The 27,454-nt window shown below is 45.5% G+C and overlaps 1 protein-coding gene across 1 annotated transcript in view; it reads right to left on the bottom strand.

Annotated features, from left to right (window-relative positions):
* Med27 (mediator complex subunit 27) overlaps window positions 1–27,454 on the bottom strand; it is a 188,326-nt gene that overhangs the window by 104,696 nt on the left and 56,176 nt on the right. Inside the window, exon 3 of the mRNA XM_026395548.2 lies at window positions 19,121–19,251. Coding sequence (XP_026251333.1) covers window positions 19,121–19,251 — 131 coding nt within the window. The remainder of the gene's footprint in view (window positions 1–19,120; window positions 19,252–27,454) is intronic.

Genomic DNA, 27,454 nt, shown 5'->3' on the forward strand with positions numbered 1-27,454 from the left:
CAGCGCTCTCTCTTCCCATACTGAGCCCATAGATACCTTGCAATAAAACACTTGCTGCTCATCTCCAACAACTTGGTGATGCTCCAAGGTCAACCCTTTCTGGAACTTTCCTGCATCTTCTGTTTTGTGCATGAGGCTCTACCTGGATTCCCTCTCTTTGATCAACTCAGAGGGTCCTGGAAGCACATGTGTATCTGTACGTCCACCGACTATTATCTTCATGACAGCAGGGATCTTGACTCATGGTGCATCCCAGACCCATGGCGCCTGAACAGTACCCATCACATTCATCCATGATCACTCTATGAATGTTCAGTGAGCATCCTGCAGATTCTCCAAAGGGCAGGAGTATCTGATCAAACAGGTGCAGAACTACTAATTTGGTCCTTTCAGACCTTGCCTTGCTTGCGCAGCTCATGTGGCCACTGATTTCAGAGTGGCCCTAGAAGTTGGTGGTGTCTTAGTTTACCACTGACCTTTTGAGGCACTACAGCTTGAAAGCCAGATCTAGGATTTCCATTAGCGCAGGAGATCCGTCCACACTGTACCTCTCGGGGGATTTCAGCTCGAAATAATCTCATGACAGGCCATCTATACAAATCACTAGGAATTGACATTCTCTCACCTGCCTCTGAGCACAATTTCATCCTTCAATTGGATTATAAGTTCCTCATAGTCAAGGGCACATAACTCTGCACTAATCAGACATGGGTGGGAAATCTATAAACACTTGTGATCAATTCATTAATCAATGTTAATTGGCGTTACAGTGGCAGGGGACAAAGAGAAACCTGGGGTGTGCTTGAGAGCTAAGCGCAGGAGTCCTGGCTCGCAGATCATAACCCAGAGCACCAGAAGAGCCTGTTTGTCTTCCCAAGACAGCTCTTGACAGTTTCTCATAACTGCTCCTTGTACCCAAATATCTTGGAGGCATCCATACAAAACAACAGGCGCTTGCTATGTTAAAGCACAGCTGTGTTTCAAAAACTACAGGTGTCATCAGACACCTAAGTCTGCATGCACCTGTAGAGGGAGAAATACCCTCAAATACAACCATTCAGAACTGACATTTCAGAGCAGAGCTGTCAGCTCCACATCCTCACCCAGCCAGGAACCCCTCAGAAAGAGGAACAGGCTAGTTGCACTAGCTGCAGCAAAATTCAAAGCAAACTATTTCTCACTCACCATTAGTAGCAAGCCTGTAACAATGATTCCCACCCACATCTGGCACAGATCTGAAGCCGACTCAGCAAGGGTCCAGGCCAATCTTCACTGGACCCTGTGAATCATCTGTCTTTTCACAAAATTAGGGTAATCATCACCTAACTTCCTGTTCTAAGGCACCACCTTAAGATGCATAAACTAATGACTTTCAAAATTAAAATATGATTAAAAACTACATAAGATGGAATTTTTCTTTAAAGGTTCTGGAAGGAACTCATAGGTTTTTCAGTGTCTTGAAGTCATTAATTATCAGTAACAAAGACATTTACCAAAATTGCATGTCAGTAGAACTTTGTCTAAGTTCAACCAGTGACCCCTGTCATGACATTTTACTCTTCTTCATTGCTCAAGTCCTGAGACACTATTTGGAAAGAAAACAGGGTCCTCCCATATACATATATGGGGACGGGTAGAATATTCATTAGCAGAAAACATATACACTAAGAGGAGATGTAATTTCATCTGAGTTTGAACTGAGGTGACAGGAAAGACTTGTTCCTGTTTCTGCCACTGGGACAGGGGCAGAATATACCTGGCATCCCAACAGGATTAAAAATCGACACAATTCCAGTCTACACTGCGATCATCACTGTACCTCTGCAGGGCCTCTGCTGACAGGGAACATGCACACTCCTACAAGACAGCCCTGTGGGGCCACCTCCTCCATGAAGCCTTGCTGTGCCCCAACTGGATTCCCTGAGGAACTCTACCCACAACACTCACTTGGCACATTCTACAGCCGCTGTAAACATCAGTAATAATGACCTGTGAGTGGCCACCATACAGCAGATACATTCTATTCTTCCTTTATCATTGTCCCACTTGATAAATGTCAAGACCAAGAGTGGGGGTGGGTTGGACAGTGTCTCCAGAGGCACACAGATGGTGAATAGGAGACCAGGGTTCAAGCCACACAGTCTCATTACAGAGCCTGTGTGTTTGACCTAAACTTCTTTATCTTACGTGTTTTCATATACAGTAACAAAGCACTTTAACATCCGTTGTTATTCGTATTTCAATAGCAACTTTTTTAAAAGCCAAGTTTTCCCCATTGTAAACCTTTGTTTATCATGTTGAAAAGTTATCTAGAAACAGTAGATCCTGGAGGGAGGGGCAAAAAATTTAAACCAGCATTCTGGTTTTCTACTTCCCCCCCTCCCCATTTTGAGACAGGGTCTCACTAGATTGCTGAGGGTGGACTTGAACTTATGATCCTCTTGCCTCAGCCTCCTGAATTGCTGGGATGACAGGTATGTGCCACTGCACCTGCTAATACCAGTATTCTAGATCTTATCTGTACAACAATAATGTCACAGTTGAATAAAAGTGTGGTGACAGGGAGCTATACTGCTCGGATCCCTCAGGAGGGCCCTGCTGCTGGCTGTGAGGCGAACAGACAGCATGTGTTGCCAGTTCACTCAAGGACAGTGCCTGCTGCAAAGCCACCTGAGTTAACAGTTATCCCTGGAGACTGAAACTTCATCATGCTTCCCCAAGAGTAGGGACACACAGACAGAAGTTAATAAATGCAGCCCAGGCTATAGTTGTATTATGGGTGCTCTGCTGGGCGTCTAGCCCCACCAGACGTTGTATGAGAGTGACACACTTAGCAGTTTGCACAATGACCATATTAGGTGGTTGGTCTATGGGGTGAGATGCACCAGAGTCGGGAAGGTCCAGCCTAAGTCTCTGATACTACCCTGCTCCTGCCACACCCCCAACGCAAACCCACATAGCACATCAAAAACAATACTGCATCCTAGAGCAATGGCAGAGGTCAACATCAGCTGGAGGGATCTCAAGGATACAGGGGCGGTGGTCCTCAGTTTATCTTTAAGTTATATTTAAGTTACTAGTCTGATGGTGGCAAAACGAGGGATCCTGGAGGAAGATGCAGACTTCCCCAGGCTGGGTCAAGTGGGGAGCTAGGCCAAGCTGGGTGCATCTATTGTCAGCTGTGGCATCTCTGCCAGAGCAGATCAACAGGCCTGTGGTTCAGACTAAGCCAATGATTTAGTGAATGTATTTTTTTCCTATCCCAAGCAAAAAGGAGGGCCCAAATCAGTTCACAGTCCGTGGAATGGACAGAACACACTTAGAACTTTGCCTTAAGACATTCTCCTGCCCTCACAATAGAACTGCCATGGCCCTCCCACGTCCTCCCACTGCCCATTCCTATGGTTGTACCAGGAAATCCTCCACGATCAACCAGAGGGGAGGAGAAAGCAAGCCCAAGCTCGCTTCATATGGGCACCATGGTATGTGGCTGATAAGAGCCACCTTATGGATTCACCAGGGTGGTGCTGACAGAGAGCAGTGAGGGAAACGCCCCTGCTGGCAAGGGTTTCAAGCAGTGCAGCAGGGGCCAGTCTCACGGAGACAGGAGGGCCAGGTCAGATGAAATGTGGACGCATGGGCAGGGGTGGCTGGCCTGCTCAGAACAAAGGCTTAGAAAGGAAAGGACGAGGAGGTCAGGACAAAAGGCCTGGGGTAAACATCTGCATGGACGTGTGGCGAGTACTATTGAGAAGGCACTTAACAACCAGGTAGCCAAAACAACCTTCCAGTCAATATCCTCTGTCGCACAATGGACCCACAAACAGGTGGCCATGGTGTCAGAAACTGCATGAACTTGTACCTTTTGACCCATTAGACACCAAGTTTTCAACTCTGTGAATATTTTAACTAAATTAACACAGGTGCAATAACATAGGTTGGGAATCATAATTTAGGGCTCATGTACAGTATAATATTAACTTACATCATAGGTACTATAATACAGTTACATTCTTACTATTATATAATTTACATATTATATGTTCACGTTTTTGTTGTTTTGTATGTAGGACAATGAGACAAAGTGGGTTAAAGCTGATTAGTTACTGATAAACATCCAGTCTGCATTATTCCTCAGGGAGGCCAACCGTCCGTTTGGTGCAGGTGGACTGCTCTGGGCTCCTTCTATCCTCGAAGGCTACCCTGTTCTCTCTCACAGGAGCAGCTCACCCTCGAACTGCGAGTCTGCATTTCTGGCTCCCAGGGCCTGATTCAGCACCACCATCAGAGGAGTACTGAGAATCTCTGAACCTCCAGGAGAGATTCATACAAGATCAAGGAAGCCACTTTGCCTAGTGGACCTGTGACCATGGGATCCAATGGTCACAGCACACCCCGTACCCAGCACCTGCGGTACAGCCTGCAGACAGCACTGCCAATGCACCATCCTGGAAGTACACTCTGCAAGGCCAGGTGCCGTCCTCTAGGTACAGCACACACACTGAATCAGAAACCTGTGTACGATGCTGTGCCCGTGGGAGAAAGAACACATGAATCTGGGAGCCACGCGGGCAACAGAGTTAGAGATCTTCATCCCCGAAAGGGGCACAAACTTGGCAGAAGACATGGCAAATAACCTAAGGTTGCCATGTAAGTACTTTGGGCTCCTGCTCTAGGATCCAGTGAGCAAAAAGAAGAATCAGCACCTTGCCAGAGTAACCAGCTCTGATCATAAGGAGGCTAGGCTGCTGTCACGTGGAGTCTTGACAATCCACCTGGGTACCCTGGGTCCACCCTGGCAGAGGAGATGACTGGGACTCAGCCTGGAAGGGATGAAGCACTGGGTCTCCCCACTGGGGGGTAAGACTGCACAGAATCCAGAATGGATACTAAAGCAGTGAGGCAGACCACCAAAGGCGGCACCGAGCGTACACCAAGAAACAAGATGTGCTCACAGTCTGCCCATACTGAACAACACAGCAGTTTGACTCACACTCCCTACTTCTGGAATAAAAAGCCATTGTTAGCATTCTGGAACGCAGCCATACAGTAGTAACACTGTAGCTGGTGAAGACCTGGGTAGAGCACTCGGCCCTGGCTGTGCAGTCCTGGCCTTCCCACAGCCAGCTCCCCTAGGGATGGAGTGAGGCAGGGCACCAGGGCCAGCCTCCTAGTCAACACAGGGCCATGCTTACTGGTAACCCTGGTTCCAGAGATGTTCAGGGGTCGAGGCTCTGTCGCGTCTGCGTGGCAGTCCCCTCCCCCTGCCACCACCCACTCCTGCTTCCTCCCTTTCTCTCACAGGTGCTCACCCCTACCAAACACATGCACCCCAACTCTACCTCAGCGCCTGCTTCCAAGAGCCTAACCCATGACAGCTGGACAGGAGGCACCTTTACTCTGTACAGCTGACACGTGCAGCTTCTGGAGTGCCTGTGCCCAAGTCTGAGTCCCAGCCACACCACGCCTGGGCTGGGAGACTCTGGACACGTGTGAGCCCCAGCGCCGCCCCAGGTACGGCTGAGTGGCTTGTAGACTCTTGCTGCCCGCCCTTCTTTGAACTCTTGAGCCTCTAAAGCTGGTCTCACTGGTAAATCAAAAAGAGCTGTTCCTCCCAGCTGGTGAAGGGCATCCTCTGCCACAGCAGTACTCCCAGGGCGGAGCTCCAGGCCAAGCCTGGACAGCCCCTTCCTCTTGCAGAGACCAGGGGCAGGGCTGGCAGTGCCTGCTGGGCTTGCAGCCAAACCTCAGGAAGCAAGCGATGTCATACTTAGGGACATCTAAGAACAGCAAACTGGGTGGCAATCCCATGAGACCTGGCAAAAACATCACCTGGAAACAGGCAGACATCAAAGAATTCCTGCGCTCTGGGTCTCGGCTTTTGCTTTGTCCTCTTCCCACTCGTCTCACCCACAGGTTAGAGACGGTGGCAGAGGAACAGCACTATGAGGCTCCAGTCCTGGCTCTGCTGCTCAATCTTGAGAACTTTTTTGAGAAGCTGTCTGCCCCCTTAGTGTCCACAGCCATGAACTGCGGGGAGAAAGGGGGTGCCTCCTAGCTCTCCCAGGTCTGGTTTTCGTGACACCCAACAATATCAGAAGTTCCTCAACAATATCAGAAGTTCCTTCAGGTGAGGACAAGGCCACATACTGTCTAGATGTCCCCTGAATGGACTACACTGAATTAATTGGTCATTGGGGACTTTAAATTCCAAGTGTTCCTTTGTTAAAAATAAAAATCTTTTTTAAAAAAGGAGAGGCTAATCTGTAGGAGCCCAGCCCAGCCCAGCCGACCAGCAAGTGCTAGGTAAAGTCAGGTTTACCCGCCCACTGTGGGGAAGGGTCCCTTTTAACTAACAGGACGAGGTCTGGAAATGGAAGAAAAGGAAATTTGTAGCTTTAATTTGCTTAATATACTATGTAGTTTCAATTTTTTCCCAAAAAATGCCCAAGTCCACCTCACCCTCAAAATCTATTTTGTTGGATGCCAAAGAGGGAAGGAAAGGAAAACTGTGAGAGCTATTGTGCTGAGGATTCATCCTGGCTTAACAATGTGATAAAAATGAAATGAAATTTTATATTTTAAGACTGTGAGAGACTTACAAGGACATTTTCTTTGGAGCACTATGATACCTTTAGTTTTCTTCTTTGGGGACAGTAAGTCCCCAAAATCTAACTCCCTGTATGGGAAGACAGGTAGCTACAAAGAAAGAAAAATCTCTAGAGCCAAGAGTTACATTCTTCTAAAAGATACACCTGGGATTGTCTTTACTGGGCTCCAAAACACAGGTGGGGGGTTCAGCTTCACATCCATAATGGGAGTCTCCCCAATGTGGGTATGTGTCCCTAGCCCAGTCCCTAGAGGCGAAGGTCTTTTTGAGTTCAAGTCTGGCTACTAAAGGTTAAAAAATGAGGTTTCCAGAAGGTAAGGAGGAGTGGGGGAAGTGGGGAAGAGCGGTCCTTCCCGTGGAACCCAGAAGCCTCCCTCCTTGCCTCCCCAGCACATCCCAGGCTCTCTAAGGGAAGGCTTCGTCATCACTGGAAACCCAGCACCTAGCATTGTGGCCATCAGGTTTTATTTGTTAAGACACAAAAATGAACAAAAGCAGAGCAAAATGCAAATAAATACAAACAGCCTGAGTTTAGACACCAGTGGTTCAAAGATGAGCATGTACACACATAAATGAATGAATGAATGAACGGGCGAATCAATCAATCAATCAATCGGGACAAACTAATTAGAAGCTGGTCACCACCAACAGGCACCTACAGATCTACAACTATCACAGCCATATAGGAAGGAAGGTGACATAGTTTAGAAACACCACAAAACTGAGTTTAGGCTCCTGGGTCTTCAGTCTGTACTACTTCCTCTGCCATTCCCCAAAGCAACTGACAGAATGATGAGCCACAACAGGGACTCACCAGTCAGCTGACAGATAATAATTTGATAACTGGCTCTGCATTAGGGCATTTTTTAAAGCCTTCAAAAGAAATCCGGAAAATCCACATTTCCCAAGTGTAATTTCCTACACAGTAGGCCTCAATCTTTCTTCTGCACATCCCCAAAGGAGATGATATACTAATGGCAAACAAGCATGCAAGAAGGTGCCAATAAATCACTGAGCAAATGCATGCTGGGGTGCATGTTAGGACCACTGGAGACACCACGACATGCCCATCAGAACGTCTAACATTAAACAGATGGACACATCAAACGTTGGTGAGGCTGTGGAGCACTGCAAACTTCACCCCTGTGGTGGGAGTGTCAAATGATATCTCCTCTTTGGAAAACAATGTGGCAATTTCTTAAAAAGTTAAACATACATCTACTATATGACCTACACATAATATGCCTGAGTATTTACCCAAGAGCAAGGAAAACACATTATCATACAAATTCTAGTCCATGAATGCTCATACTGGCTTTACTGCAATAGCAATAGCAACCCAAATGTCCACCAACAGATGCAGGTATAAATTGGGGAATATCTACTTGGTGGAATACTATATAGCAGTAAAAAATGAAAAGAAATGATCTGCCAATACATGCAACAATTTTTTGATGAACTCAAAATGTATATAGAGCTAAAAAGCCAGATTTTTTTTTTCTTATTCCATTTACATAAACTTCTCAAAAATGCAAACTAATCTATAATGACAAAAATCCAATTAGTGATTGCCTAGGGAGGGAGTAGAAGGATAATAAAGGAGTATGAGGCAACAACTGGGGTGACAAATATGCTAGTCATCTTGAGTACAGTGAGCATGGCAGTGGTTTCACAGGCTTCACAATTTGTGTTCTTGAAATGTATGCAATTTATTTTTTGAAACCTCCAATAAAGCTGCTAAAACATACAGTTGTAAAGAAAAAAAGAATACACATCAGATCTACAATAAACCAAACTGTGTGCGTTTCCTTTACGTATTTTCAAGTATCCATGCTTAGAGACACTAACTTAGTTAGAAGGACGTAAGGATTTTTAAAAGGACCCAGCTTCCCTCTGCTGGCTGGGCCTTCCTTCTCCCAGTAATGGCCGAATGACGTAACAACCACACCAGACAGCTGATATAAACAAGAACATACTGGAAGGAAGGAAATACGTAAAATCTCACAGGTCTGTCCTCTTCTGGGATCATAGCTAAAGCTAGTCAGGGAAAGGCTGGGGCAGGCGCTGAGGAGGAAGGGGCCCAGGCTCCACCTTCCTTGGGCCTTCAATTCCAGCAGGTGCCCATCTGCAGCTGCAGGACAATATGCTCTGCCAAGCCCCCCCCCCCGGCCCCCACCCCAACAGCTCCCCATGAGGTTCCTTGCAGCTGAGGCTGGGACCCATCGGTCCAGAGGGTGCCTGGCCTCCTGAAAAGAGCTGTGGCTCCCGCATCTGGCTGGCTGGTCCCTTTACTTGGGAGCCAGTGGGTCCACTCAAACCCAAGTGAGAGAGTGATCCTAGAGTGGGGACAGCCTGAGTGCTCATCCCAAGGCCCTCACCACTGCCTCCCTACAGAGAAAATGACCAGTACTTCCCACACTAATGGCAGCTGGAGAGAGATTCAACGCCTCAGCGAGCTACAAATAAGTAGGATCTGGACTGAAAACAGCGTTCTCATATTTTATTATTAAGAATTCTTGTGCATCGGCCAGAGTGCTGCAGAGTGACTGTAGCCAGCAGGCCAAAGCCCGTCTGCCCAAACACCTCAGCCAAGAGCCAGAGCCACTTTCTACTCAGCGCCTGTCCTCGTGTTGTTACCAAGATCACCGGCCCTGAGAGGGCTTCCGGAATCTTCCAGCACAGGCGGACAGAGAAACTGGCTCACAGGGCCTTATTCACTTGTGACCCTAAGTAGATCTTCAGGCTAAAATGATGGGTTACTAAAGCCCACCTGAAAAGACACAGAACACAAAGGGGACCACCCAAATCCCCCTTCACTCCAGCCTTCCGTTAGATGGGAGTGGCAAGGTTGAGATATTAACAACCCCAAGCTGGTTCTTTGTTATGTAAAAAGGGATTTTAAAAAGGACCCAGCTTCCCCCTGCTGGCTAGGCTACACAACCACCCATTTCTTTTCTTCCTTCTCCCAGTAATGGCCGAGTGATGTAATAACCACACCAGACAGCTGTCTTCCTGGATAAAATCCCTTTGCAAAAGAGAAACACAATTAGAGTGCAATGAAATATCATTTTTAAACTGATTCTACCGGCTGCCACATTTGACTCAGTGCTTAATGGCTGAGTTCTTTATTACAGTTTTCTATTTTGTGCATTTTCTTTTTAACTTTTAAATTTTAGTCTGTCATGATGGGTCTGAGACAGACAAAGGACAGGTCAGCTGCGAGTGGGGGCTATAAGTGCCTGCAAGGCCCGGTGGGGAGGAGCAGGGCCAGGTGCACAGGGCTCTGCCAGTCTCCTCTTCTGTCTCCCCTTCACAGTCTCTGGCAGGATGTATCCACTCCCCAGAATTCTCCTGCCAACCCTACACTGTCCATTTCCAAACCTCTACTTCGTTGACCACAATCCAAGTTCCAGACCTATATTTTTTAAAACATTTCATTGTGAAAAAAATTCCAATCCAACAGCCCCCTTCTCCTTAACCCTTCTTTCCGCTGTCCAGTCCCCGCAGTGAGCTCCTGGTCTGAAGGAATTTTCAGGTAGACTGCAGTCTCCTGGCATTTGTGTTTAAGTCACCCTTCATTTACTAAATAATGGCCCCAAAATATAAAAGTAGTGGCACTGGCAATTTGGAGATGCCAAAGAGAAGCTGTAAAGAGCTTCCTTTAAGCAAAATGGTGAAAGTTCTTGACTTAATTAGGGAAGGAAAAAAAGGTATGCTGAAGTTGCTGAGCCCTATGGTAAAAAATTCATGCTAATTTTGCTGTTAATTTGTTGTTGATCTTTTACTGCGGGTACTTTATGAACTTTATCACAGATATGCAGATTTTCAATGACCATAGTTTTATACTGACTGGTTTCTGTCATCCACAGGGGGTCTTGGACATACCTCCTACAGATAACGGGAATTAGTGTAGGCACAAAAATAGATAAGAGAGTCTGTGGGACCCACAGTAGTGTAATAGCAAAATACAACAGCACCAAGACCCACCACAGTAATGTCCTTGTTATCCATTTTCAGCAATCAGCCAATGTTTAACCATACTTCCCTCACCCAACACTTCCAGGAAGAAGAGACCAAACTGTTGTAAAGTCAATCTGGTCTGTCGCATCGGTTCACCCCAGCTTTAGGGGTACCTCAGTATGTACTACTTGAAGCCAAACTCATTATCTCTCATCTATGTACACACAGGACTTTCTACACCTTTAGATTCCCAGGCTGGTTAAGCACATACCTGGCCTACAGGAAGTAGGGAATAAATCCCTTCAGAGGGACAGGGACACACACACACACACACACACACACACACACACACACACAGAGAGTGGGGGACCAGGCAATGAAAACCAAAGGTCCAGAAAGGGACAGAGATGGCAAGTCAGGGTTCAGGGCTTCTCCCTTCATGCCACCTCTGAGCACAAAGGAACCAAGGAACCCCTCTGGCTGACACAGGGGAACAAAGTTCTCCTCTTTGTCTAAAAGTATTACAAACCTGAGAGACTGGGTTTCAGTCTTGGCTATTAGTCGAACAGAATGTGGTTCTCTCAAGGGGAGGAAAGTCGCTTTTACAACATATATGCTAATGAAGCACAACGATATACAGCATTTAAAACAAAATGTCCCCATATTTATTCTCCATAGACAGATTTTTGCATTAATATTTATGAGGGATTCCTCATTTTATTTCTCCCAGAGACTTTTCTCCTGCCCAAAGAGAGGGGATAAAAGATAAGTAACATTAGCCAATTATATTTTAAACAGCTACAAAGGACTATCTTATTTATCTGCAACCTGCCACTTGATTAATCCTCCTATTACACCACTTTCCACACATCTGCCCTGCTCAGGAGCTGGGGCAGCTCTCCCCAGGGCAGCACACCCCCAGGCTCTGCCTGCAGGCCCTGCCCTCTGCAGAAGCCACTGAGCAACTCCCTCCATGCTCAGTCCACAGGAAATCTCAGCACCAGGGACGGGCCTGCAACTCCACAGCCTCACCTGTGGGTGCTTCTGCCTGTCCAATGACACCTGGCGCCAGCCACTCACACACTTAACCTCCATTCCCTAGGAGCACGGTAAAGGCACACCCAAAACATCCTGAAGAAAGATGCCCTGTCTGCAGCAGCCAGGCAGCAGCATGGAAAGGAGCTAGCTTTCAGGATTCGTTTGTTCAGCCAACAGGTGTACACGAGGGCTGGGCAGTAACAGTGCCCACAGCCCTGGTCATCACGCTCTCAGGCTACCAGGTCATGGGCAAGAAGGGCAACACCATGCAGAGACAGTGTTAGAGCCACACAGGGATGCGGGTGGGGGAGGCGGTGAGGGGCGCTGGAGCACTTTCCCTTCCCCATCCAAGGTGGATCTGGAGAGATACTGCCCTCCTCCACAGGCCAATAACATGAGGAAATGAACACATAAAAAAGGACATTTCAGCCATCATTACTGGGCATGTCTTCTCCGGGCCCTCAAATGAGAAACTCTATAAGGAGCAATGAGGACAAGGCACCACTGGAGCCTGGACGTAGGAGGTCTAGCCTCCACCCCCCACCCCAAGGAAACGCCGCGGGAGTCTGCTCCAGCCAACAGCAGTGAGAACAGCAATGAAAGACAGAGGAGCAGGAGATGGGGCCTGGGCAGTTAACTGTTACAGCCCACCCGGGCAAGGCTGTTCCGCTGGGAGGCTGAGCCCGCAGGTGGCTTCAAGGGACTCTGGATACCAGAGGTTGACCACACAAAATTTCCTTCCATCCTGTGTAGAGATGGCCTTCACCAGCTGCAATTATAGAACCTGAAAATAACAATATATGGTATAATTCCTATACCCTTTTAACTTCTGTACACAAACCGGCTGAAACTAATAGGCAGAAAATTATTCTATGGCCAAAAGAGGGCTGCCATGAATAGCAGGGTTTAAGATTCCTAAAGAGATGGCTCCTGCTGTCTGAGCATTCCTATTCCAACTCAGGACCTGAACAGACATGGATAACTTGTTCTGAGATAAGACTGGTATTCCTCACCATTCCTGGAGACGGCTCCAGTCTTGTAGGGAAAAGATAAAAGAAGCACGGAGTCAGATGCTTAACTGTGACCGATGTTAATAAATGAGCTTTGGTAGTGTCAGTTATTGGAAACTGATCTCTTCCTTATTAATATGGTCCCGCAATGGAGAGCAAAGATCTCTCCATGTTCTAGAATGCAAACAACATTTTAATCTTTAATTATATTCTCAATTTCAGCTCTTCTGGAGAGCTACAGCCACCTAGGCTGAGGATTATTTCTTTATTACATAGCCTCTCCGTGGTATTTAATGAATATTGTTACTTAATACTTGCCAGTAGGGGAAAGAAGGACTTAGTGAATTTCCAAGCAAGTTTTGATGACTTTTTTTTAAACCTCAGACAACTTAGGACTGCACAGTTCTCTCTCTCCTCTGTGGGACATCAGTACAGGCAAAACACTTGCTTGTTCCCCACTACACCAGGGCTGGTCAGTCTGGGTGACAGGGCATCCCTAGACGAAGGGGCTTTGGGAAGCCGGGCTCTGCACATCTAGCTCATGACCATGACCGGGTGCGCTCCTGGGTCGTGCTTCATTCACTGTTACTTTGCTCGAGGGCACATGAACTCACTCTAAGAAAAAGAGAAGTCAAATACTCTCTCCACGTTGCTATCACCAAGTTGATGTATTTATTATAAATTAATCACTATATACACACAATTATTCCCTCAACAAAATATCAAGTCACAGAAAAACAAAGTATTCAAGAAGAAAATCAGTCCCTCAAAACCCGTGTCCATCCTCTCCATGTAAATGGCAGTCCTGTCAAGGAGCCTGTATTGGAAGCTCAGAACGCGGAGCTTCACACCAGTGTAGCTGAGGGAAAAACAACAAACGCAGCTCATCAACAGGGCTCAAATCAGGAGCAGAAAAGATAAAGAAACAGTGGTGGGGGGGGGGGGGCTCCAGGCCTCCAGGCGTCCCGTCGGCAAGTGCCTGCCTTGCTCCTCTCTAACACTAAGGGCCCTGAGCAGCTCCCACCACACTCACGACTTGCACCAAGGATAGGCTGCCACCGCTGGGCTCTCGTGACTCCCAGTGGCTTCATGTAAAGCAAAAGACAGTACGAGCCTCTCCCTCTCCAGAGCAGAGCAGCAGTCCCCACATATGTTGGAGAGGATCCTATCCATCGCCTGTGCCCAGCGTAACCACAAGTCCATGATCTTCCTGGGAATAGTGCAAGGCAGCGGCACAAGATGCACCTCTTGCAGTTAAACTCTCAGGGCCAATCAGTGGCCTTCCAAAGGCAGTCTTTGCTCCAACACCAGGACCCCAGGCATGAGTGCCACATCATCACTTGGGGGGCTCCTGCGTTGGTGGCGCTTCCTCCCAGTGATTCTTAACAGAGCACGCCGCTTTGTGGTGGTGCTGCTGTTACTCAGAACCGAGGCGGGCCAGCCAGGAACCAGGGCATGAAGACTGCCTCCGAAGGTACAGATCCAAACATGGCGGCAACGCCACCAGGGGGCTCAGAGAACACAGAGCAATAAAACAGGAAGAGACACCAACTGTCAAGAAGCAGAAGCCGCCAGAGAGCAACGCGACACTCTGCACAACTCCACCAGTGCAGCATTCTAGAGGAGTCAAGGCGAGAGACAGGGAGAGATTCCAAGAGTGGTGGCCTGGCGGGTACAAACTAGAGACAAGAGGTCAACGACTTCAAAGAGGCTTGCTGTGAAGAGGAGGGGAACGAGGTGGGAGCTGACAAGGGAAGTAGGATCCAGAGATGGGGATTCTTGCAGGAGGTGGACGGTCTACTCACAGGAATGATCCAAGAGAAAGGACAATGACCAAAGGGAGAGGAGAGAAAAAGAGGAGCAACGGGGAAACAGCCCAGAGCAGCCGAGGGATGGAGCTCAGCGGACAGGAAACGTGGACAGTCCACCCGAGTGACTGCGGGGAAGCGCCCATGAAAGAAAGTGTGCCTTTGGTTCAGCAGGAAGGAGCTTCTCCTGGAAGACAGTCACACAGAAGGAACTGCCTGTCTCAACTTCCAAGGCATGGGGACAGTATTCTCTAAACTAACTTCTGAAAAACTATTTTTCTCTCAAACCTAAATGAAACCTAGGTGTGCAAAATAAGAACAGAGAAGAACCTCTCACTTGTGCTGCCACTGAAAGCCCGCTCTATCAGCTGCTGAGACCCAGGAGACAGAGGCCACTCAGGCTGGCCACATCCATCAAAACCAACATCCCATGTTAACACAGAGCACCCCAAAATCATACCAGAAAGCTGAGGCTCTGAGAGACAGCCAAGTTAACACAACCCAATCTGGCAGGTATTATATACCCAGATATCTGCAAACACAACGTACGGATCAATCTGATAAGCCCAGTTCTCAGAGAGGCTGACCTTGACCAATGAGGGTCAGAGGCCCCGTGAGGTTTACCCAGCAACAGGGGAGACAGGCTCTGCATGCAAAGACTTGTCCCGCCTGCAAGACTAAGGAACTCGTGAAAGGGAGGGTGCTTCATCCGTGGCCCTGAAACTAACACACTGCAAAAGGTCTTCCATGGTGAACAACATCTTTATCTTCTTACAAGCTTCTTTGGAGGGGAAGAAAGATATGAATCATTAATCTCACAAATCAAATCACTCATCCTATGGAACTCAGGGGGGAAGAGTCTTCAAAGACTCCTACAGTTAAAGCCAAGTGCATTTGAAAAACTAATGTATCCTACAAATCTGCGTTCCCGCCACCCCTGTGGTCTCAGCTCAGCCAGGCAGAGCTGTGTAGAGGCCAGGGCTGGGGAGGGGCCGTGGTGTGCAGGAGCACCTAGAGCACATCCCTGGTTTCCTCTACTGCTTAGAAATAAACCTTTCCTCAGAATACTGGGGGCTATGTGAGAAAGCTTGGAGCTCCCTCCACAAGATAAAGCCTCCATCCTTCCCAGGGTGGGTGGTGGAGAAAGCTGGTGGCGGCGGCCAGTCGGGCTCCCCTGGTGTGTCTCCTGTACCCTGCGTGGCCTTCCTAGGCATGGGGTCCATCATTAGGACCTGGCCTTTGCTGTATGATGCCCTGCTACTTGTCTGTTCCTCAGAGCTTCCTGAAGGCCAAGATTATTACATCTTTCTGGGAGGCCCGCAGAAAACATTTACTGAATAAATACGCAAATGGGGCTGGCCAGCTCAGCCAGTCCTTCCCTGAGCCGGTTCTTCCACCAGGGGAGCTCAGCTGGCCATTGAAACTAGGTGGCTTTAAAGTATGTCTGCACATTTTCTGACACTCTTTCTTCAAAAGGAAGTTAACGACCCCCCCCCCTTTCAATGTCAGTAACACTTAATGGCTCATTTTTAATGAAGAGAACAAGTGCAAGTGACCCGTGCGTCTTCTGAGGCTAGGTCATGAAAAGGATGGCCTCCACCTGGTTCTCTCTGGCTGAGCTTGCTGCCTCTGGAGGATCCGGCCGCCATATCACAAGGGTGCTCAAGCAGCCTGTGGAGAGGAACCACAGTCTCCTGTCAACAGCCGGCACCAGTGAGCAACCTGGGAAGCAGAGCTTCTGACCCAGTTGAGTCTTCTGAGGACTGTGGCTCTAGCCAGTTCCCCACAGCAACATGATGATAGACTGTGGACCAGAACCACCCAGACAAACCATCCCTACTGGTCCACAGACACTGTGAGAGATAATGTGCACGTGGTTAAAATGCTAAGTTTGGGAGCAATTTGTTCTGTGGCAACATTTGAGAATTTGGGTCTTTTAAAGGGGGTTCAAGGGATTTCCTTGAATTTAAGGAGTTAATGTCAGGTCTTATCATGCTTATAATAAAAATGTTGTGATTAGGAATCTATAGAATACAACCATAACCCCACTAACATTACGCAAATTCTAAAATCCCATAGATCAAATAATGCCACCTTAGACTAATAACTACCTTTGAGAATATTTATATTACAATATAATCCTTTGGGATTATATTGTAATATAATTTTCAAAATCATGTATACACAGAAAAAAGTCTGGAATTAATATCTACTGAAATTTTAGTAAGAACTTTTTTTAGGATGACATTAGCTTTTTTCTTTTTTATAATCTTTGGGGTTTTTTAAAATCTACATTATGTATATATTACTACTATTATATATATATATATTTAAACTTTAAAAAGGGGTTTTATAACCCAGTAAGACCAGTAGCTATATGGAATTTCTAGCTAACATCAAACACAATGAGTAACACACTGTAGGTGCTCAACAAAAGTGCAATGAGAGTCTTAGCTGTATATCCTGCCACTGGATGTTAGTTTTATGAAGAGACTCCAGGATAATGTAAGCCCCAAAAGCTCCAAGATGTGAAAAAGCAGCAGTCAGTTTTCTTAGGAAATAGGTGACTAAGTATAGGAAATCATTTCACTGTTGTATTCTTAGGACACACACAGTAACTACTTTTCTCTTTGAAACTAAGTATTTTGAGTGATTTATTATAAATTTATAATGACAGTTGTGAATACCTCTCTCTCTTTCTTCCTTTGGCATCAGAACAGAGTCTGTTGATTGCCTTGGTGCTTAAAATAGTTTCTAAGTGTCCTCATAATAGCATGTCACCTGTAAACAGGTTTCAAGCCAATGCAAATTAACAAATGGTGAACAGATGGACTAAGAACTGACTTTTGTCAAGAGAGTTAGCAACAAACACTTTTTGGCTCCAGTCTTACGGGACCATTAGAAAGTCTTTCACTCCTCGCCAACATCTTGCCTCAATAGACAATCCATGCATGGAAAGTGACAAGTTACAAGGCCATCAGACTTCAGAGAGCTGCAGGTTGAGCTGTGCAGAACCCCCAGACCAACACGTAAGCAACAACAGAGTGCAACGCTCCTCGAGAAGCTTTGGGCTTCTTTGGTAAGCTGCTTCTTGAGAAATATGGCACCCAGCACACACAACACTCGAGGACAATTTGCCCAGTTCCCTTGGCTGTGTTCATCCTGAAGTGAACGCAAAATGTGGAGGAAGTCTGGAGAGGTGTACATGGAGGTAGAAGAGTGCATTCCTGCTGGACAAAGGCCCAGGAAGCATCCCTGGGGGCCACCCCAGCTCTTCCCTGGCCTTTCCTCCCAGTGTCTGCTCCGGATCATGTCCTGAGAGCCCTTTTTTGGCTACTCTACTTCAGCAGGCTCCCCCTCCCACACCTTGCTCTTCTTTATTCCCTTCCACTGATTATAACTAGAAATTATGGTGCTAACTTATAAATTTGTTTAGAGTTTTTTTCCTGTCTACCCGCCACTCCCATACCACCACCACCCACTAAACAAAAGACTCTTGGAAGACTGTGTCCATCTTGCCCATGATTACATCTCCAGAGCATGGACCATGCCCCAGCACACAGTAGGCACAATAAATATTTGCTAACCAAGCAGAAAATAAATGAGATCTTCAGTAAGGGCAAACTATTAAGTCTTCTATGCAAATACTCCTTTGGGCAGGAAATGTAAAAATGTAGTTGCCCTTTAGTTCATAAGCAAAAGGAAGTCTAAGGACAGCAGGACAGTTGGGGAATGTGCCTAAAGTCTATGCCCAGCCTTCTGGGGGGGTGTGGCCCCTCTTTATCAGCAAGGATTGACAGCTGCATCATGGAGCAATCCTTGGCACACATCTCTTAGGGCTTCTGATACAAAATAACTTAACAGGTAAATGGATGAAACAACGTGGCATATTCACAAGAAGACATAGCAACAAAAAGTACAAACAGCCTGCTGAATCTAAAGATATTGAGTGGAAAAATATGGATACACTGGTCCCAGGCAGGCGCATCTCAGTAGTAGAACACTGCTCCTCATGCACAAGGCCCTGGGTTCAATCCCCAGCACAAACACAAGCTGACAGAGATGCCATGTTGTGCGGCTCCGTTTATATGAAGTTCAAGGGTAGGCAAACTGTTTCAGAGGCCAGGCTAGGGAGGACAGCAGCACAAGTACGCTGGGAACAAGGCTAGGAAGGGGCCCTTCCAGCCTTCTGGCAGTGGTAGTACATGGAGGTCCACATGTGTGAAAAAACTCACAGAGGTGTGTGCCCTAGGAACCTCGCTGCACCTGGCGCAGAAGGGTACATGGTCACTACCCAAAAGAAGCAGCAACCCAACTGCTTCCAATGCCAGCTTTAGCTGATTCTCTAGGTGTTCTTCAGCTGTCTCCTTTGTCAGATAAGGACAAGGGAAATCATATTCGGCCAAGTTTGGGACTGTGATAAGGAAACAAATGAAATGATAAGCTATGTGTCATCTAAAAGTCTTAGAAGGAAAGGTCACATACAAAACATGTAAACTACAAACTGCATTACAGCTGCTTCATAAAGATCTATGCAAAGGATGTTACCATAGCACTTGGTTTCTATTTCCACCATACTCCTTTTTTAAAGAAAGAAACAATTCTGAAAACAAAAATAACTTTCCAGCAGCTCAAAACAAGCACAATGTAGAGTTCACCCAAAAGGAAAGTTATTTTCCAAACCCATCACTCACTGAGGTGGCAGGACCAGGGTGGTGGGCTGTGCCTTTGGTCGACGCTTGGCAGACACTCCCATCTGGTTTGCAGACCGCTTCAAGGACTGCTGATTCAAAAGGCCAGATGCCAGGCCTGCGTGGTACTGCAACTACAGAGAAGAAGAAAACAAAGGGGGGAGGAAACAGCATCAGACCACCAAACGACACAGTCCCAACCTGCTCCACCAGTTCAGGAATATCATACCTAGCTACCAACATGCTGCTGCAAGGAATTTTTCCTAAAGAGAGAAGTGCATAAATAGAAAAGAAATATGGATAAGGTTGCTCATGACAGCATTGCACAATGATGAACACTGGACTTAACCAAACTGTCCAACAGTGAATTGGGAAAGTGGTTAAAATGTCAAAAGAACTTTACAACATCATTTTGTGGAATTAAAAATAATTTGCATGTAAATAGAGAATTAAAATGCTAGCAGTATATTTCTAAATACTAGTAGGAATTGGGTAATTTTTCTTTATTTTTCACTATTATTCATAAATTTTATGGAAATAATTTTAAAGCTTATGTCACTTAAAAAAAATAATAAGAGCCCAAGGTTTCCCTTAAAGAGTTAGTTCTGAGAACTCATGTTATTATCATATCTTTCATATAATAAAAACCACAAAACTCGTGGCCTATCATAGTGAGCCAGGAACACGCAACCATCACACACTCAAGTGCCATGCAGCTACTGTTTCCATGGTTAAGGTACCAGCATCAATCAGAAGGACGAACTCAGGACTATATCTGACAAAATGTATACAAATAGAGGCTCGTTGAGAACTGGTGAAGAAGTCAATACCATCTCCACTTACCTGTGACTGGAAGCACATACTTTAAGTGGGCTCAGTGCCAGCATCCTTTGCTTTATTCCTGGACAAACTGCTGAGCTCTGAGGTTACAGGACAGATCATTTTACCCTCTACAGTATTTCACCTTCTCCATTGGAAAAGAGAAATGACACTGCCTAGTTCTAAATCAAACAAGAAATTTTAAAAATCCACTTCAAGATAACAGTTTGTGTAAAATGCACACATTTTAAGTGTATAGTTTAATAAGTTTTGGCAGAAGTATTTATCTGCATGACCAACACCCCAAATCAAGACATAGAAATCTTGCATCACTACAGAGAGCTCCCTCACAGCCCCATGCAGCCAATCCCCCAACTCCTACCACCAGGACCTATGGATTTATAAAACTCATCATTCTCACTAATTGCCAAATAAAGCGTCTCTCCAGCTTGATATATAATAATGACTTTTTAATTCTGGGCTTTGTATTTTAGATCGTAAGAGTTATCATCAACTCTTCACAATAAAATCAGCCTTGAAAGTTGTCCCAATTTTGAACCGATGTAAACAAAACACTCAAATGTGCAAATGTAAAGCTATGAATCTGGACTGAGACCATTTTTAACATCCAATGTTTCCTCTTCTCTTCTCAAATTAAGCAAGATCTTTCAAACATATATTTAGAATAAAGTAAGCGTACAAAGAGTAATTCATTCTAAAATTCTGATCAATTTCTTTTCAAACTGTTCTTCCTAGGCATAGATCTTCTTTGTCGTGTCAGCTACTTACAGCTCATGGTAATGAAGCTGCTGACCACCACATATAAAGGGCTGGGCCCTGGATGCGAAGGGTAATAACATTCTAAAAAATAAATGGCCTCACCTAATGCCACTGGGCTGCACACAAACAGAGTGAAGAAAACAAAGCCAATTGAAATGATCTGCTCCTTGGAAGTGGCTATAAAAATGAAGATACCAGTGACCCAGCAAGACTGAAACGGCTGTATCTGGAGCATCCATACTGCTTCTTAACAGGCTCTTGATTTACTTGGTCGATTTGCTGTGCAGTCTATGGCTGCCCCACACAAGACAAGGATATATTGCCTTCATAATAAAAATGGAGCTCTTCTCAGGGTAGAAAAGGGGGGCATAATTTGCCTCTAACAACTCATCTTAGACCAATGAATTTTGTTCAAATTTGGTTTTCTCCTACAGATTTCTTAAATGGGAAATCAATGGAAACAAGGGACAGTACAAGTTTGAAAGACAATGTTTCAAAATGTCAGCTGCCTGGGTTTCGATCTTCCCCACTAGAATTTGCAATGAGTGCAATATGCATGGGGCTTTATGGAATTTAAAGGGAAAGACGGCTTGGCAGGGCCCCTCCTGGCTCAAGGAATCATCTCTCCTTTTGGCTCTCCTTTGTCCATGCAAGCTCAGCCATTCCACTCCTGCTGACTTGGAGAGGAAGAGTCCTGCAAACTATGCAGAGTGGCAGGGGGATTTTGCCCACCTGGCATCATTTGAATCGTCTGCTCAAACAAAACGCAAAAGAGCAGAACTACATGCTAACTGCATCTGCCTTTTACAGGGTTCCTGTGCAGCCCACCATCTTGGAGGCCCTCAACCACAGCACAGCTCCCAGAGCCCATGTAGGTGGAGGGACGTCTCTTCCCCCAGAATGAAACTTGCCCTTGCAAGCTGACTCATAGAGATTAAGTGGCATTTGTTAATCATATATACGGACCAGTTTCCAGGAACACAGCTCCAACTGTCAAGATCTATAAGGGGCCCATTAAATATTAACCGGACCACCTTTATAATGGGAGAAAAGGTCAAAGTTAATAAAACTGACAGGCAGCTCCTGTCCAACAGGATTTATACATTATTCAAGCACCAAAAACTCTGTTCCATGAAGCTTGGTGTAGATCCGAAGAGAGTTTTGGAGAACGTTCACTAGGCTCATCGTTCTAGAACAGCAGAAGGGAGCTCAGAGGGAACCCACAACCAGCGTTAGGAACATATCACTCTACAAAACAGTGCCATCAGTTTCCGATTACAGGTTCTGTAATATTTTCTATAAAAATACATTTCAATAAACAATCTCCTCTCCAAATGCCTGTGGCATGGAAACAGCTCTATTTCAAACAGCAACTGCTGAAGTTCTAATGTGATTTTCTAATCAAGATCATTTCACTAGCAGCAAGAATAAAAGAAAAGAAAAGAAAGAAATCCATCTATTCTTTTTTTTTTTCACTTCCTACCACTGCGGAGACAGAGTGTGTGCATGGCGAGCAGGACAGGGTCTTTACTCACCACAAGGCTGCCACGCCATGGCACAGCCCTGCAACACCCCAGAGCGCTCTAGAGTTTTGAGAGTATTTCTCCAGGTACAGTTCTGCTCTATTAATTTCAGCCTTCTATTTTCTATGAATGATGTAGGATTCTTCCATCAGTTCTCAACCTAAAGCCTTTTCTAATCAATTATATCTACTAATTCCCTCAACACCTACGAAAATTTCAACACCTTATAATGACCTGAGGGAAAGACCAATTAGAATTAGGAAAATCTTGGTTTACTGGGTATTTTTTAAAGTACTGCTTGGTGATACTAAGAACGTGAGAAGCTCAAAGTGTCATCAGGTAGGGTCTGTAATATTTTCTATACGCCCAGCCAGCGAGCCTATGCAAGCATCCTCTTGAGAAATGTGCTCCTGGGCTTTGCTACTAGTAACTGCTATGTGATCATACATCTCACTTCCTTTTCTAGAAAACAAACTTTATATTTTCCTCAAGAACCCATTAAATTCTAAAATTGAATTCCTCCGTGTTCCTAAAAAGGGCATTAAGCTTCACCATAAAGAGGTGAAGTGATATCCCTACTATATTCTTATAATAAGCTTAATACAACTTCCCTTGGGCAGCCTAGGTCTTTACAGAATCTTCTTGAAAGAGTCTAAACTGGTTTGGGGTGTGCTCAGTGGTAGAAAGCTTGCCTGGAATGTAGAGGTCCTAGGTTTCCATCACCAGCACCGCCACCCCTCCCCCCATCCCCCACTTCAAAAAGAAAGTCTGAGCTCCTGGTGTCAAAATTGGATTGGGCTGGGGATATAACTCAGTTGGTGGAGTGCTTGCCCCCACCATGCACAAGGCCCTGGTTCAATGCCCGGCACCATCAAAAAAAAATTTTTTTATTAGCTTTAATAAGCTATGAATTATAATTAATGACATATACTGGAAGGAAATATGACAGAAAATGATAAAAACAGCATTCAAATGCAAGTTCTGGCTAAAATTTCAGATTCAAAATCAAATGAGCAACAAATTATTCCCCTTAGTTCTCCATTTGCTTGTCGGCCACATTGCTCTGAATGCTTCTACCTGCTCCAAAATAGATAAAGAAAACATTTTCATTTTCCAATGAACCTAAGTTTAAAAAGAAATTTGTCATGTTCAATATGCTAATTAAGCCAGTGGCATTCAATCAGACCCAGTACTTGGAGGTGACGTGCATGCTGGAACCTCCCAGGGGTCCATGCCACAGTGTCTCACCATATGCAACATCTTTCTACCGGTGCCATATGGCTGGAATCCCACTTTAAGAGAATTTGACATTCAAAAATCTCAAAACTTATAAACTAGAGCGATCAAGATCTGATTCTTCCCACTATAAAAAAAGCATTACTTCCTTGTCAAAGATTCACCAAAGGCCTTCTTTACAGAAGGGACAAGTGGGGGTGCTGGAAGACCTCTCCTGACCTTAAGGTATGTTTCACTTTAAGAATTCACTTTATATATGTTTCTAAGAACATTAACAGTGCACTGGTACTGCCATAACCAAATCCTATGGACAAAGAACAGGACAGAACTAAGCTCTAACACACTGTAGGAAGCTTGGATCAGGGGCCCTCAGGACAGAAAAAAGAAATCAGGAGGGCAAGTACACCTCCCACCCCACCCCACCCCCAGTCCCCCATGTAAGTCACTCTGGGCCAATTCCCTCTCCAAACACATGGCTCCTATTGTCCTGGGAAGAAGAAAGGCAGCCTGTGCTATTTCCTTGGCCAACAGTGACACTGGCCACCCAGGAAGACCAGGAGAATGCAGACCTTGTTGTTGGTTCCTCTGGGATCCCGCTGCACACAGTGGCTGCTAGGCAGACTGAAGGTTAGTCAGACTGCTCGGGCCTGGCCTGGCATTCTCGCCTATCTAGAGAACAGACTTGCTCCATCCAACAGTCCTCTTACCACTGGCCTCTTCCAGCATCGGAAAAGGAGAGAAGCCAACCCCACTTCACTCATCTCCATTTTACATGAGGAGGCTCCAGCCTTAAAGAGGTCATTGCCCAAGGTCACACACATCTGAAGGAGGAGGTGGGCCACCCAGGACTCACCTCACATGTGAGGAACTAGCACTTGTCATGCCCACTTAAGCAATGACACCTGGTGATTCCTTCTGGACAGGAAACTTTATCAGGTGAGTGTCACTCACTCTGGAAGCTCTTGTCTGTGCCCTTTGCCTGGTCTCTCGTAGGCCCTGATATGCTGCAGGCTCTCCCCACTACCAACTGCATCAGGTGCAAGGCGGTGAGTTGGCAGAGGTTTTTGTTTTTAATAATTCTTCAGATGTTGATGGACCTTTATTTTATTCATTTATTTATATATGGTGTTGAGAATCGAACCCAGAGCCTCACACATGCTAGGCGAGTGCTCTACCACTGAGCCACAACCCCAGTCCCTTGGGAGAAGTTTTAAATCTCATTGTTTTAAGGTCTTATTATTCAGCATTAAAACCTTAGAGAAAAAAAATTATGAAACCATAGGAACTTCAATACTATCAGAAAATCTAAATTCTACTCTTGGCTGTAACATATTCAATGTTTTTAGCAGCTTTGATGATGCTTCCTGGTTATTGTTCTAAGATGGGGCAACTGTGGTACTGCTAATGGGCTGTTTTCACTGGAGAATTTTCTTTGAGATTTCATGTTAAACATAATGATAGCAACAAGCAAGGACATCGGTGCCACTTTGCCCCTGCAAATCAGTGACCAAAACAGCTGGCTAGTACAAGTCCACTGAAAACACTTTCAAGGTCCAGCAGAACATGCAGAAACCCATAATCACAATCTAAGAACATGTGACACCTAGACTGATGCATGCCACACACAACTGGGTCAAGTCGCCCTGCACAGATGTGTGTGGTACACTGGGGGTGACAGGGGCGTGGTGCTAATCTGAAATTCCCATTCAGTCATTATTTCCCCAAGCCATTAGATTTCAACTAGAACCAAGATTCGTGTAAAACCAGGAACACTTCGTCACCACTTTGAGTCGCAAAGACCTTTGCCCCTCATTACTGAAACACATTTTGTTTCCAGCTAATGAGTAAGAGCCCTGTATTACAATAAAGCTCTGGTTCCTTTTCTGAGAAAAAACTTTAAGCAAAAAAAACAGGCGAGCTTGCCTGGTATTGTCTGTGCCAAGGAAAACAACTACAGAAAAATACCCCAAATCTAATTGTTTTGCTTAGATTTTAATCTAAATACCAGATAATGATATTAGCTTGATTTTTTCTTTTATCTCCCAACACTTCTTTCAAATAGCCAATAGTTGTTTAAAAAAAAAAAAAAAACTCAAATTTGAGCTTGTATGTGTAAATAATCTTTTTAGTTGCTGAAAACAGTACCAATAAACCATACAAAGGAAGCCTCCAATTTATTTGCCTATTTGTTCTCCACTGGGAAGCTGGGTTTGGGGCCCTTCAATTACCATGAAAGCAGGACACCCAATCAGGGCTGTGCTTCCTTGCTCAACTGTGGCATGATTTACTCACTAAATGCCATCTGGGTTTCTTTTCTTCCTACATATTAATCCTCAAATGTCCAAACTTCAAAAGATACCAAAGAAGTAAACAGACAGCAATCTTTTCCTTTCTGAATAGTGACAATGTTTAGGTTGTGCAGAGCTGTTCCACTGGAACTTCCCTGAGTTCACACGTTTATTAATAGGTCTTTCTCCACAACTGCTCCTGTTTACACTACAGCTGTAGCATGCTATCGTGCTTCCAAAATGCCAATCAGCTAGGAGACACATCACTCATGTAGCAGAACAGATTCATTAACAAAGCAAACTGTGAATGTGGCTAAAAATGGAGGAGCAGCCCTTGTGAGATGTCTGTAAGGGAGAGAAAGCAGCCTAAAGAGAGAGGCAAGAGCAGGCAACACAAGAGAAGATCAACTAGGGGACCTAGAACCCTGTCGCCCTGCCCCACATCAGCCAGCCCTCCTTGTCACATCAGGCTCTCATCAAGATGCCCCACAAGGTCTCAGAGAGCAGCGTACACAGCCCCAAAGAAAGATCACTGGACAGCAGCCTAGTGCTAGGGGCTGAGGATTCTGTCCCCGTTAAACTCTCCTATCAAAGGACAGTCCCCAGTGAGATGGGATTTGGAGTGGCATTATTTGGGAACTAACGTGGGGTAAATGAGGTCTTATTCAAAGAGGAAGAGGCCAGATTTCTTTCATTCCATGGGGTAAGGACATAGCGAAAGGTGGCCAGCTGCAAACTTGGAAGAGGGCCCTCACCAGATACCAAATCTGCTGGCACCTTGATCTTGGGCTTCCAGAACTTGGCCTCCAAAACTGTGAAAAACACATGTAGCTTATGCCACTCAGTCTACTCTATTTCTTTACAGCAGCCCAACCCTAAGACACGTGGCCACTTAGGAACATGCAGGCAGGAAACAGAAAGGGGCTTATAGCAAAATTTGACAATGCAGTCATAAGAGCACTGTAAGGGATCACTGAAGGGTGGTGACAAGGATGAGGGTAACTCCCCTGAAAAGGGACAACATGGCAGGCTAGTTTGTATGTACACCTATGAGAGGAAGAAGTCCAAGTAAGATGAGACATCAAGTCCCCACTGCCAATAAGCCTGAACCACCCCAAAATAATCACCACTGACATCTGAGACTTCTGTACCCAAAAAAGGGGAAGGCATATATGATGTTTCTCTGTTACTGATCGAAGGCCAAAGTAGCACGGAAGACGACACAACCAGAATTATTCCTAGCTAGACTGCCAGAAATGCAAAATACTAGTTTTTTTAAAATTTTTTGTACTTGTAGATGGACAGAATGCCTTTATTTATTTTTACATGGTGCTAAGGATCAAACCCAGTGCCTCATACATACCAGGCAAAAGCTCTGCCACTGAGCTTCAGCCTCAGCCCATACTAGTTTTTAAATAAATAACTTAATGCCTGGATCAACAGTGTGAGAGCAAGTTTACAATTATGCCCAAGGTCTCTTCTGACACTGAAATGCTATGATAGCATAAAGATTCCTCTATGAAAACGCACTATGGGCTTGACTTCCCAGTGTAAAAATCAACACTGGTAGAATTCAAATGTACTTATGAAATGCAAACATTTTACTAGTCACCACAAGTCCCCAATGAAGGCAGCCAGCGAGAAGGTTGAGAAAGGGCCCCTGATGGTTTCTGGTACAAAAGCTGCCCAAG

This window comes from Urocitellus parryii, chromosome 4, assembly GCF_045843805.1.
Source record: "Urocitellus parryii isolate mUroPar1 chromosome 4, mUroPar1.hap1, whole genome shotgun sequence".
In the NCBI taxonomy this organism is placed as follows: domain Eukaryota; kingdom Metazoa; phylum Chordata; class Mammalia; order Rodentia; family Sciuridae; genus Urocitellus; species Urocitellus parryii.